This window comes from Macrotis lagotis, chromosome 7, assembly GCF_037893015.1.
Source record: "Macrotis lagotis isolate mMagLag1 chromosome 7, bilby.v1.9.chrom.fasta, whole genome shotgun sequence".
Classification (NCBI taxonomy): Eukaryota; Metazoa; Chordata; class Mammalia; order Peramelemorphia; family Peramelidae; genus Macrotis; species Macrotis lagotis.
In genome coordinates this window covers 9309811-9323959 of record NC_133664.1, presented here as the reverse complement: position 1 = coordinate 9323959, position 14149 = coordinate 9309811, and the positions used below count along the sequence as shown (strand labels likewise).

General features: G+C 44.8%; 1 protein-coding gene across 7 annotated transcripts in view; it reads left to right on the top strand.

Moving 5' to 3' along the window:
• Nucleotides 1-14149, top strand: part of SNX13 (sorting nexin 13) — a 129864-nt gene that overhangs the window by 41626 nt on the left and 74089 nt on the right. For 4 of the 7 annotated variants that reach the window (XM_074195428.1, XM_074195425.1, XM_074195427.1 and 1 more), the window contains 4 exons: nt 1969-2058; nt 4379-4500; nt 13072-13193; nt 13282-13383. In XM_074195428.1, the coding sequence (XP_074051529.1) occupies nt 1969-2058; nt 4379-4500; nt 13072-13193; nt 13282-13383 (436 nt within the window). The remainder of the gene's footprint in view (nt 1-1968; nt 2059-4378; nt 4501-13071; nt 13194-13281; nt 13384-14149) is intronic. The other 3 variants (XM_074195432.1, XM_074195430.1, XM_074195429.1) reach the window with 2 other exon arrangements.

The following is a 14149-nucleotide window of genomic DNA, read 5'->3' as shown; positions in this document are numbered from 1 at the left end:
AAGATAGCACATTTTTGGTTGTAAAAGTGCTGTTCTTGGTTTGAATGAAATGCTTAATTTTCAAGAAGTAGGACCACTGGTTCACAAGATTGTTGAGGTTCAGATGGAGTTGGGTTATGTTCTTAGCCAACTTTAGCTGCCAGATGGAGCCAGTTGTTGTTAAGTGTGGCACCCCATCACGTTTTTCCAGCCTCCCTGTTGACCTGCCAGTGGCAGCCCTGGCCAGTCTTCAGGGACCCTTCCTTTTATTGAGCTGAAATCTAGATTTCTTCCATGAAGACTCATTTCTCTAGCTCCCATGTCAGCTGAGCAGAAAATATCCTCCTAATCTTTTCTAAGACCATTCTTCTGTCTCCCCTGGGTCTTTGCTTTCCAAGATTAGCACCCCCCCACACACACACACATACTTTCTCCAATGAATTCTTTCTCTCTCTTCTTGGGACCCTCTTGGTTCCTTGATGAACCCAACCCAGGCCCTTCCTTTTAGCCATGGCCCAGCGTTCCTTGGTCCTACATCAACCCTCTTATGTCTTGGAGTGATAAGGGAGCTTGAAGTTCCTTTGGAAGGAGATGCATAGTCTACCTGGAGGCCGCAGCTCCTTGGGTCTTCGTGTCACCCTTGGTGCTTCCCTCGCTCTCTCATCTTCCCAGGGCTTAGCATGTAGTCAGAATTCCCTGCCCTTTGCTCACTCCCATTGTCTGCTCCTCCCCTCTATCCCCTGGCACCCCCTGCCCTTTCTGTCTCCTGGAAGGTGCCTTCCTCATTGGCCTGCCTGCAGAGCTGACCATATTACTTTCCTGTTCCCCTACTGCTGCTGGGATCACCTGCAGACTAGTTTGGTCTTCTGTATCCCAGGTGTCACAGGCTTCTTGCTGTTTCTTCTCCTCCCTCCCAGGAGCCCCTCCTCCCAGATGCTTTTCCTGATTGCCCCCTGAACTTCTTGGTTTCTCATTTCTCTCCTCAGTGTGTGCCTGTATTTTCTATTAGCTTTTCTCTGTACAGATTGTTTTCCCCCCCAGCAAAATACTGAGGCCTTGATGGCAGGCGATGGTTTCATTTTTGTCTGCAGCAGAGAACCCAGCGCAGAAGAGGCGTGGGATCAAAGCCTGTCGAAGTGGCTCAGTTTGAGTTCACTCCAGCTTTATGTCTGCATCCCTCCTAGGGGAGTGATTGTTTTGAACCCAAGTGGAGAACTTTATATTTATCCCTGTGAAATTCTCTCTCTCTTTTTTTTTGACATGACCATCTTTTCTAGTTTGTTGAGTGAAACTTTCTGTTCTTCCAACAACTCTGTCTTTATCTTTGCCTTTGATAAAAGGGCTCGACAGGATGGGGCCAGAGGCAGCTTCCAGGGACATTCATTACATTAGAACCCAGGAGGCCATGACTGCGGCCCCTCTTTTAGTCATTGCCAGTCTCGCTTAATTGTCTGTGACTTGCCATTAACTTTGTCATATGGAATGTAGTTCATAAAATGGATAGTTCAAAGTCAATTGGTTATTTAAGTTTTTCTTGAAATTCCCAAAAATTGCAACAAAAGGAAAATATCCATTTATATAGTAAATTCCATTTATTTAAGATGGCATGAATGTCAGTGACAATGGTTTGAAACTAGGATGCCAGTTATACTTGGAATATATGGAATTGAATCCTCCCCTTTTTTTCTTGTTAAGTTGCTTATAAAAATGATTTGAGATTTTTTAGCATAATGATAGAGTATTTTCCAAGTCATTTGATTTTGTGATATGATCAGAATTAGTGATTATTGTGATATAGTGTTGCGATCAGAATTTAGTTCACATAAGAACATGAGAGAGTTCATAGGATTTTTAGCAAACTGTTGGTATTCTATAAAATAATTTTTAAAATTATGATTGAAGAGGATTACAGAGTGACATGTTGGTTATGATAAGCTAATGATAAGGGTGTTAAGACACACTCTAGTAACGTGATGGCTTTTCTTTAAGTGCTTAGAAGAAATGAGACGGGAAGCTCGAATGATTAAGATTGATCGAAGATTGACGGGTGCCAATATCATTGATGAGCCTCTCCAGCAAGTAAGTGTCCCAGGGTGAGAAGAGTATTTTTTTTTACCTATTATGCTGGTTGTGGATTACTCTTCAGTATTGCCAAGATATTATTGACCTTTTGATAGGATACAGACCTGTCTGTATTTGGTCCTTGGATGGGAATAGCTTTTATATATAGAATTAGTTTTCTATGAATGGTGAGATACCCCTTCTGGATAAACCTCCCTGGCCGACTGTTTATATTGGACACTGTTGTTAAGGAAAGAGCAACAAATAATTGAGTGAAAAAGACTCATAGCTAATGTTTACTGTGTGCTGATTATTGGGAATAAAAATGGAAAAGGGTGGCAAACTCTTTTTCTCTTGGAGCTGTCTTTCTAATTGCAATGTCAGGGTTTAGCCCCGGCCTCTGAGAAAGGCTCTTAGTCTTCAGTGGCCAGGATTTCCCAGCAGGGCCTAGCACTTAGAGTGCAACTGCTAGGGGGAGCAGGGTCAAGCTGGGCAATTTGGATAATGCAGGGGTAGGGCTAGTGCCAGTGTTCAGAAGCCAAGAGGGAGCTGCCTGAGGGCAGATATAGTAAGACCTAGCCAACTGCCCTCCGAGGGGTAGGAGCGACCAAACTGCTCCATAGCTGGTAAGACTGGAGGGTCCCAGACCAGTATCGGAAAGTACACTTGAAGGATGTGATAGCGTGGGCTGTTTGGGTTTCCACCTCCAGGAGGGAGAGATTGGGGAGTACAGAAAGGGGAGCATTGGCAGAAAGGGGAGATCCTGGGGTCTGGGGCTAAGGGTATGGCTCTCATAACTTGTGCTCCACTTCCTCCTGGCTGCTGGGATTGGGGTCGAGGTGGGGCTGGGGAGGGAGAGGAGGATCTTGTTCCATCAAGACCTGATCTGTGTTAAGCAGAGTACATTATTATTTATGGCAATTCAGAGTCTGCTTCTTTACTGGGAGTAGTTTTTTTTCTAAGTAGTTTTTTTCTAAGATAGAGGATTAGTCAGAAATACTCTAGCTTTCCCCTTGGGTTCTGTGAAGAATAAAAAATGGCAAAACTCTATACTGATCTTTTCTTTTTAATTTTAATTTAATTTTTGGTTACATTTTAAATGAACTGTCTTGTCTCCCCCCGCCCCCGTACTAGAGGCCACTAGTTGTCACAGATGGATGGATATGTATGTGTCTATACACATACATGTGTGCCCACACAAAACCATGCTATCAAACTTATATTTATCAGTTCTTTCTCTGAGGTGGATAACATCTCCCTTCAGAGGTCCTTTGTAGCTGGTTTGGATATTTATAATGCTCAGAATAGCTTAGTTGTTCATAGTTATTCTTTACATGGTAATACTGTTGGTTCTGTTCATTTCACTTGGCATTATTTCATGTCTCTCCGTGTTTTCCTAACATCTACTGGCTCATCAATTCTTATAGCACAGCAGCATTTTGTCCCCATCATATGCCACAAATTTTCAGCAGTTCCCCGGTTGTAGGCATTTCTTCACTTGCCATTCTTTGCCACTCCAAAGGGAGCTTCTCTGCATCATTTAGAGCTTATAGGTTCTTTTTTCCTTTTTCCCTAATCATCTTGGGAAACAGACTTAATGGTATATAGTGTGGGCTCAGAGGACATACACCCTTTTAGAGTCCTTGGGGCTAAATTCGAGATGGCTCTCCAGTACTGACCTCTTCTAATGCAAACATCTGATGTCATTTAGTATCTTTAAGAAATGAGAAGGAAACCTCTTAAAGGTTAATTTCAAGTTCTATCATTGCCAGAATAGTCCAGCATTGCACACTTCTTCTCAAACATTTTCAGTAGAATTTGTGGTTCTCTTAAGTGGCTGTAGTGGTGATGATGCCTTCCATGTCTTCTGTAACTTGTGGCTAGATGAGAAATAGTGCCACAGTTAGTTAGAGTTAGGGAACTTGCTGACACATTAAAGAGCCACGCCAAGATGCTCCAGTCAGGTACACTCCGGAAACTGGCATCTGCCCCTGGATGGCCCAGGCATTTCAGGAGATCATCAGACTCCGTGTAGTGCTATCAGTAGCAAGCTTATTTCTCATAGGAACTCCCCACTCAGAAGTTGGATAGAGAAGGTGCTTTCAGAAGCAGTTTGGAGCTTGGGAGCCGGGGCATGATAGGCATCGCTCAGTAGAATGAGTCCCTTCTGGGACCTCTCTGCTGAGCTCTGTGCCAGTGTTGTCCAAGTGAGACTTAATTGGCTGCTGACCACCCACAGGAAGCCTGGGTGTTGGGGGTCTGTTTTTGTTTGATGTGTTTTTCTTCTAATCCTCACTGATGTTTTGTGTCTCCCCCCCCCCCCCCCCCCACCTTTCAGGTTATCCAGTTTTCCTTGAGGGATTATGTCCAGTATTGGTATTACACATTAAGCGATGATGAATCTTTTCTCCTTGAAATCAGGCAGATGCTCCAGAATGTGCTCATTCAGTTTTCCACCAGGTGAGTCCATGGCTCCATGTGGATGCAGCATGACTTCAAGATAGTGTCTGTGGGCATAGGAAATGACCTCTGAGATGCAGGGAAAACAATTTTCTGACAAGTAAGTAGACCGAGGCAGCTTGGCCAGTGTCCAGAGCAAGGTCCTGGAGGCAGACAGGGAACCCCAAATTCAGATCTGGCCTCACATTTTTCTCTGGCTGCTGGGTGAACCTGGCTCAGTTTTGCCTGAGTATCCTCAGCTGTAAAATGGGGATAACAGCGGCATCTGCCTTGCAGGTTGTTGTCAGGGTTAGATGTGGTCCTGTTTGTAAAGTGCTTTGTCAACTTTGAATCCCCATCCAGAGGCCAGCTATCATCCACTTGTTGTTGTCAGTGTAAGGCTGGTCTGGAGGGTTGAAGGGTGGGCAGGAGGGAGCAGCACCTCCCATGTACGAAGCGCTTTGCAAATACAATCTCATGGCATCCTCAGGACAACCCGGGAGGAAGATGGTTTCGTCAGGGTCCCCACTTTACAGTCTGCCTTGACCAGGCCTCACCTTGACTTGGGTTGGGCTTTTCAGGTCTCTGAAGAGAAAATGAACCTCAGGTGACATTGCATCTGAGAACAGCAGGAGGCTGGTAGACTCCTCAATGTTTTTCTATTGTTGTTCAGTTGTTTCATGTGTCCAACTCTGTAAACCTCATTTAGGGTTTTCTTGGCACAATTCTGGAGTAGTTTGCCCTTTCCTTCCCCAACTCATTTTACAGATGAGGAAACTGAGGGAAAGTGAAGTGACTTGACCAGGGGCACACAACTACTAACTGTCTAAGGTTGGATTTGACCTCTGGAAGATGAATCTTTCTGACTCTAGGCCTAGCATTCTGTGCACTCTGGCCTTACCCAATTGTTGGGGAAAACTTGAGGACCTACCCAAGGTTACTCCAGTAGGAAGTGTTGTTCAGGGTGGACACTCGAGACCTGGGCTTACTAGAGTGAGTCGGGGGCTCCTGTCTCTGCAGCTTAAGAAAAGAGGATGGTTTTCTAGCCTCCTTCACTGTGAAATCAATGGTGAAAAGAGTGGTATTCTCCCCTGAGGGTAGATCCTCAGTTCCAAAAGTTGTATCCAGGGGTATGATCTGAGATCTGGGATGGGAGGGCAGCAGAGACCTGGCCTTCACTGGTCCTATTTCCCATCTCCATCCATCACCTACCCAGCTTTCTGATACTGTCCCTCCTTCTGCTACAACAGGGAAAAGAGGCCTTGGGAGGATGGAAAGAGTAATGACCAAGTGGAGGGGAGGGTGTTAGGACTCAATCATGTAGAAGGATCCTTCTTGTCTCAACTGAAATCCCTGGAAGGAAAAGTCTGTGAAGATGGAGCAACTGGACAGTGTCAGACCAGTTCCCCAGGTCTGGAGCCTCTGCCCCAGGGAGACAGGGAATGAATGAGCATTATTCAGTGAGTGGCAACAGTGTACCAAGCAGTAGGTTAAGACCTGAAGATGAAGAGAGAAAAAATGAGATGGGAGAGTTCAGGCCTCCAGTGTCTGAGGGTGTTCCAGGGGGCCGTTGGCGGGGCCCAAATATCCTTTGGGACTCTGGGAATGATATGGCCATCTAACAGTTGTGGAAGGAAGGGCACTCAGCAAGAAGAGACAGACAGGCTGGCAGACCTAGATAGACAGATTGAATGATATAGATACAGTGTAGACGGAAGGAAGGAGGCTTGGAAACCCCTGACCACCCTCTTGGACTTGGCAGAACTCTCTCCCTTCCTTCCCCTGCCTTGGTCATCCTCTGTGTCTTTTGAGGGGGTCTTCGGGCTCTTACCTCTCCTCTTTTCCTCTCACATGGCACCATTTCCCAAAGAAACAATGCTGGAAGCAACAGCAGCTTCAGAGATAGCCTGTGGAAGCCTGGATAACCCATTAGATATGGGAAGGAAGTATACCTCCCATTTAGAGAGCACCTTGTTTAAGGGGTGCACAGGCTTGAGGTAGAGGAGCCCTCTGAGGGGGTGCTGTGATGGTTTCTGTTTGCAGATGAAGAGCAAGCTAAGAGAGTCGTTAGGGTACCCTGGGCAAGTCACTACCACTTATGAGCAGGACCCAGAACCTGCTGTGAGATTATCAGTAACTATCCATGACAATCCCTGCGTTAAAGGAGAGGCCCTCCTGCTCTGCCAGGGGAGACACAGCCAGGGAACTTGGAGCTGACCAGCAGAGGGGAGCCTCTGGCATTCCTGGGGATCAGGAATGGCCTCCTGGAGAATAGCGGAAGCCAGAGTGGGCAGAGAGCCCAGGAAGACACTGTTGGGAGATGGTGTGCTCTAGGTCAGGAGCAGTGAGGGGTCCACTTAAGGGTCTCCAAGGAGTTGAGCACTAGTCTTCCTGGCTTATGAGCCATGCTGGGCATCCAAAGAATGGTATTTTCTCCTGTCCTTCTTTGAGAGCTGCCTTCTAAGGCTTTGCTGCCCTTGGGGCAGACTTCCCTGGCCAAGCTCACCTTCCCAGACTTTCTTCCTTTTGTAATTAATTAATTTTCTTTCTCCAACATGTAGATGACACATTCTCACCATTCATTTTTCTTTAAGGTTTTTGGTTCCCCAGTTTTCTCCCTTCCTCCCTCCCAGGCCCCCCCCCTCCTCCAGGTTATGCCTCTGTGACTATGGTAAACATATTTCCATATTAGTCACATTGTAAAAGAAGAATCAGACAAAAAGAAATGAGAAACCATGAGAGGAGAATAAAAACCATAAAGCATCAAACAGATTTGTAAAACAGAAACAACCTGCTCAGGTTTACTTCACGGTTCTTTCTCTGGATGTGGTTGCTCTTTTCTGTCCCACCCAGTGACATTTGTCTTTGCTTTTCTTGGCTCTGCAGGGAGTACTGGGAGGTTGGATTTGCTTTTCGAGGTGGCTTTGGCTTAAACGTTTTATGATGACCTGATTAAAATTAATAAAATCTTTTTACAGTGCTTGCTGTGTGCAGCCACAGTTTTACAGTTGGGATCTCCCTAGATCCTCCCACAGCCTGGGAGGGAGGGGCTGCTCTTGTCCTTGATTGACAGATGAGGACTTGGAGGCAGTCTGGCCCTCGATGGACTTCAGAGGCTGGATTGGAACGTGCTCCTTCCAGCTTCTGACCTGAGCGAGGAGGGCACCGGGCACTTTGGATGGTTGGGAAGTCTTGTGTTCAGAAATTGGGATGCTCTGATGCTTAGGCCAATTCTGTTTGTTTTCTGGGGTAAAATTCCCCACACATTTTGAGTGTTCTATTTGACTTGTAATTATTTTTAACAGCTCTCAGGGAGTGTTAATTAGATCCAGATGACCTACCTTGGGATTAGAATGTTCTAAACTTGTCTTTTATGCTGCTAGAGGGAGAATTGTCATTTGATTCAGGAAACTTCTAGAAGCTCTGCATTTCTGACTAGCTGGGATTGCATCGTTTAATTCAAAAGAAAAACATTCTCTTTTAGCTTTTCCACTGATTGACTCAACTTTATAATAAGAAAATTTCATTTCCTCCAAACTAATACTTAAACAGATCACCCAGAAACTATTTGTTGAGTTTAGTGGGAATGCGTGCATTTCCAGCTCGGCTCCATTTTAAACCAACCCAGTTTGCTTGTGGGACCTGACCTTGCATGCTGACTCCTGGGAGCCCCCAAAGATGGGCCTCCTCAAGACTCAGGGCAGGTGCTGACCACGTGTGAGAGCTGGATCGCATGTCTCATTCAGCTGCTGCACTTCTTGGACTCTCTTGCTCTCCCTGGGCAGTTGAAGACTCCTCCCACTTCCAAGGACAAGCTGACCAGAATGTTTTCCTTGTACTAGCTCAAAGATTTTTGGCCTGGTATCATCACAACTCACCTTGGGTGGCTCTTGGAGGTGTCTGGAGAGCTCCCTCTCTTCCACACAGTCCCCTGAGAGACACAGGGCAGGGAGACCCAGAGACTCGGAGAATCCCTTTGAGGTGTCCATGGATTAGAGGACAAGTCAGTCTTAAGGCTGAGGCTCATGAGCCTTGATGTGGGATCTCGTACCTGACTCCAGCAGAGACCTGGACCCTGAGGAACAGAGGATGCCCCTGAGGGAGAGGATCATGGAGGCAGAGAAGGTTATTTACAGGCTGGTTTCAGAAGAGGCTCCTCCTGGGGAACTTGACCTGTTACCTGAAATCATGTCTGAAACTTGTGCAATCTAGTGGACAACATTGTGCTACAGTTGGCTAGGATCAGAGCTCTCTGGCCTCTCTGTATTGATGAAATCTGTTTTTAAATTCACAGAGGTCACCTAATCAATCATCAGTATTCGTGAAGTGCTTACTGTTTGCCAGTAGGGGGGCAAAAACCAGTTCTTGACCTGGGAAGCTTCCAGTCTGAGTAGGAGACAACATGCAAACCAATATGTACTTGGCAGCTCTAGATATGATAAATAGGAAACGACTGACAGAGAAAGCATTAGAATTAAGAGGGATTGAAGAAGTCTTTCAATAAAAGGTGGGATTTAGTCAGGAATTAAAGGAATTTGGGGAGGTCAGAAGTTGGAGTGGTAGAAGGAAAGCGTCCCTGCCATGGGGGATAGCTAGGGAGCATTCTAAGAACCAAGAGGTCGAGTGTCACTGGATGGAAGAGTATTTGGGAGTCAGGTGTATGGGGGGAGCAGGATATGAAGGACTTTGAAAGCCAGCCAGAGGCTTGTGATTTTGAGCCTGGAGGTGAGAGGGAGTTATTGGAGGTTATTAATTGACCTGAGCTTTAGGAAAATCAATGTGACTGAATGGAGGATGGATGGCAGTGGGGAGTGCCTAGAGGCCCAGGCAGGCTATTGCAGCAGACCAGGTATGAGGTAATGAGGACCTGCAGCAGGTTGGGGGCAGTGCCAGAGGAGAGAAGGAGGCATAGTGGAGAGATGTTGCAGAGGCACCATTGACAGGCTTCAACAACACCTTGACATGGGTGACAGAGAGAGAGAGAGAGAAAGAGAGAGAGAGAGAGAGAGACAGAGAGGGAGAGAGGAGTTCAGGTTGACTCTTAGGTTGTGAATCTGAGAGAGCTGGGAGGAGAGGGTTGTCTTTTGGCGTGACCAGAATAAAGAAAAGGGGAGGCTGTAGGGAGAAGCTCATGCACTCAGTTTGGGAAGTACTGAGTTGATGACTATTGTTCATTGGATTTAAAGCTCTCTGAAAGGCAGATGTGAGGCTGAAGGACAGGAGTAGGTGGGGGCTGGACTGGTAGATTTGAGACTCATCAGCATCAAGATGGTCAGTGAGTCCTGGGGAGCGAATGAGATCCCTATGGAAGTATTGTAAAGGCACAAGGGTAGAGAAGATCCCTGAGTGCCACCTGGAAGGGATGAGTAGGAGCCAAGGACACTGAAGGAGAATGAGGAATGGTCTGAAGTGGGAGGAAAACCCAGAGAGCTTGACAAAACCTAGAGGGAAGAGAGAGTGGTCCCTGATGGCCAAGGCTACAGATGGCAAGGGAAGGGAGAGTGGAGAAAAAGCCAATGGCCTTTATCAACTGAGAGATCATTGGTGTGGAGAGAACAGTGTCAGCAGGATGATAAAGTCTGAAGCCAAGATTGTAAGGGATTTAAAAAAATAGGACTCTCCTCCATAAGTCAACAGGTGATTTATGCCATGTGAGCACCTGCCCGTAATCCTATGGACCATCCCCATTTGGGGCCTGTGAAGGTCTGGGGTTCAGGACTTAGTGCATGGAGGCTGGTGCCTCCCTTGCTATGGATGCTGAAGAGATTTCCATGGGAAGACTTCAGTCCAGGTCTTTTTGACTCCCACTGCTGTGAAACTTGGGTGAAGTTACATGGATGGAACAGAATACAAGACCAGAAGGTTGTCACTCAGATAGACTCCTATAATAAAGTTGGATGGATTTTGAAATTTCTCTGAACACTAACTTGGGCCACATGTCTCCTGAAAGCTGTACTTTTGTCCTAACATGGAAAATACCTTTGGAAGCAGTCTGTGACGTGGTTCTTGAAACATTTCCCCAGTTTATTGGTTGTGGACCGAGGCCTTTTGAATAGAGATATGAAATGCTCTCGCTTCCCAGAGCTCTCCATTATAGACATTTGTATATAGCCACCAGAAACAGTATTTTTGGACTAATAATCTTAATGTTTGTCCTTCATTCTTGAAGACCATGGCATCAGAGAGGTGATGCCATGAAAAACACATGGATTGGATTTGAGTGGGGGGCGGGGCTGCTGTGCTGAGTCACCAGCCTCACTCTCTCCTCCAGAGCCATCTGGGTCCAATGGTCAGATTTGAATGCCAGGCAGTCATAATGAAATGACTTGCCTAAGGTCACACAGTAAGTAAGTGAGGCTGGATTTGAACTCCCATTTCCCGGACTCCAAGACCAATGCTCTTTCTACTGTGCCTTTTAGCTAACAATATTAATTTTTAGTCTAACCTCAATGCTCATATATTTTCATTCACATGACATTTTAGTCTTATAAGCTCCATGTGTAATGAATTGACCTGTGCTTAATGCACATTAAATGGCAAGTTATCAGCATGGATCTAAATATCAACAAATTAAAATAAAATTAGAGAGTGGAGAACAGATGGTACTTGATTCATGATTTGGTATTCTCTCTTCAAAATCTGTTACAATAAATCTCTTTTCAAGAACTATATTAAACTATTTCTAAATAGTATACTTATTTTTATAAAACTGATAAATATAGACACATTTGAATATCGTTTTTATACTGATTACTAAGGAAGCTCCTGCTAGTCTCTTTGGAGGAGATTTCATTATTTTAAATTGATGATCTGTGTTAAGATTGAAGATTTTGAGAGGTCTTCCATTTATTAGCCATAGGAAAGAAGGATTTGTAGGTCTTGTTTTTGGGGGATTGCTATAAGAATTACATAAGTATATGTCATTACTTTTGCTGATCTTCATAAGCACCATTGAAACAATTGGCCATGAAATGATCCATTTCCCTGCCATCTAATTATCTCCTTTAGAGCTCTCTGTCACTCTTCTCACCTATTTCCCAGCTTTTTTAATGATGTGATAATATTCTATATTGATAACACTTCATTTTTATATTCTAATGGAGTATGACCAAAGGCCATGATCCTTTGTTAGTTTACTTAGTTTATTAATGCTTGCTTCTGGCTAAACTATAAATTGACTTAAAGCTATTTTTTTTAATTAAACCAGTGACTTCCAGAGTTTCCTATCCTCCCTCCAATAAAGGACTTGGTGATTCCCATGTCTTTCTGCACATTCCTTCCTAGCATGACTTGCTTGGGCACTTTGGGCTGACTCTTGATATTGTCTGCTGGAGTCTAATCACTCCCATTACTCCTTCTCCTTTCCTTCCCCTTAAAAATTCACACTTAAAGAAACGGGGCAGATGTCAGGACCCAGTTCCATCATTATTTTAAAGAAATGGGGCAGATGTCAGGACCTAGTTCCATCATTATTTAATTGTTGACAGTCCACTTGGTGAATTATATAGAAATTGGTTGTTCATCTAAGGTTTATAGGATAAAAGACCATAGACCTTAAACTGGAAGGTTCTAGTTCTTCTCAGATTTGAGAAAACCAGTCCAAGTTCCAGAGGTAGTAAGAAACAAAAGCTGAATTCAGAGCCGGGGTCTCTAATATCCAGTCCAGGCCAGTCCCTTTTCATGTGTTGCCTTGTTTCATGCCTCCCATTCATTCAGTTGTCCAGTTATTGCCTTCTCATCATTTACCTGTGAATATGTCAAAATGTTTTAAATAGTTTTTAATACTAATAATTACCTAGTGATTGACCCTAATTTAAACCAAACATTATTGAGAACCTATTCTGTTTCCTTGTCCATGAATTAATTGAAGAGACAAATGAAAATTGCTTTTGGTTTATGGATAAACTGGGGCATCTGTGACAATGCTTCTTTGATTTTGTCTAGCAGACATTTGACATTTGGTATTTTTTCTCCTGAGTTCATGCCTCTGAGAGGCCATCACAGGGTCTTTGCAAATGCAGTGCCTCTAGTCCTTATTCCTTGTTTGACTATACACAAGCCCCTTGCCTTTTGTCTCTTGCCTCAGTCTCATGCAGGTACAAAGAATTTTCCACATCATGAAGTTCCCCCAAAAAATTGAACAAAAAACTGAGCAAAAACGCCAATATCTGTGACCAGACTGGATCTTCTACAAACAAATGCAAATTCATAGCAGACCAAAAAGAAAGCTCTCACTACTTTAAGTCTCAGGCTTTCTTTTTTATTTGATGTCATACTGGAGAAGCTTTATGGGAGGACAAAGTGAAGGAGTTTTGGCTGGAGCTGGGAGGATCTGAGACATTTTCTAATCCCCCCCTTGTCCCCCTCTTAAACTGAGACCCTGAGAGGGTGGTGACTTGCTCCTACAGCTACCACAGACCTCATGAGAAATGGGGGACAACAATGATTGCATTGGTCACAAATGATAGTGAGATAGTAATATCAAAGGCCTCCCTCCCAATTCAAAGCTCCAGAATAACTCTGCGTGTATGTCCTTCATCCTTTATTTAAGTCTCAGTTAACCTCTCTTCTTCCCATTGTGTTCGTCATCAGGTCGAAAGAGATAGATTGGCAGCCTTATTTCACTACACGCATTGTGGACGACTTTGGTACCCATCTGCGAGTATTCAGAAAAGCCCAACAGAAGATCACAGAAAAGGATGAGCAGACAAAAGGTAGAGCTTGTCCTCAGGCCAGGGAGTGGCTGTTCACTGGGCCCTCCTGGTCAGGACTTCATCTCTCCCCAATGTTTCCTTTCTGCAGGTTCCGCTGAAGACCTTGTAGAGACCTTCTTTGAAGTTGAAGTCGAGATGGAGAAGGATACTTGTCGTGATCTGGTCTGCACCTCTTCCAAAGAAGAAGAAGGTTTCTGTTTTTCCTTGCTCTGACCCTACTGAGGGAGGGGGCCTGAGGTTAAACTGGGTAAAGAAGAGTTAGCTGGAAGGTGGAAAATATAAAATCCAGCATTAAAGCTGAAGGATATCTCCAGCCCTTTGAGGACCTTAGAGGTCAGCTAGTCTGAACCATCTTTCTGAGCCCTAGCTCATAGGAGCATTGAGTCACTATGGTCACCCGGCTCCCAGTGGACCAAGTGACCCGGAGTCAGCCTTCTGGCCATTGCCTCCCCCAAATGTGTATACTGGATCAAGAACTCTTGCCTCAAGAATAGGATCGATTGTTGATTTTTTTGCATTGCGTTGGAAAAATAATTGAATCTCAAAGAAATCTCTTTATTTTTTACAACTGGAGCAGTAACCATCACTCTAAGCTCAGAGTCAGGGAGAGCAGTATGGAATGGTGTGATCTAAGAATCCTGGTTCCGTGGCAGGTGTCTCCTGGGCCAGCTCCCATGAGGGTCACGTTCCCCAGCAGACAGTTTTGGTTTACTCTTGGCTGGCTGTTCAGGGTCGTCGGCTTGTTGTGGAAGGTTCCTCCCTCTGGATGCCACCTTTTTGGCCATTTGCCTTCTAGTTGGTATCATGGCAGAGCAGAGAGAAAGCCTAAGAATTTTAGCACTCTGCTTGGCATCTATATAAGAGGACTGGTGCACTTGGAAGATCATTCATGGAGTTTAATTACTCTTGACTATAATGGATCCCTCTGGAAGAGGAAACAGTATCTTAATTTTTCC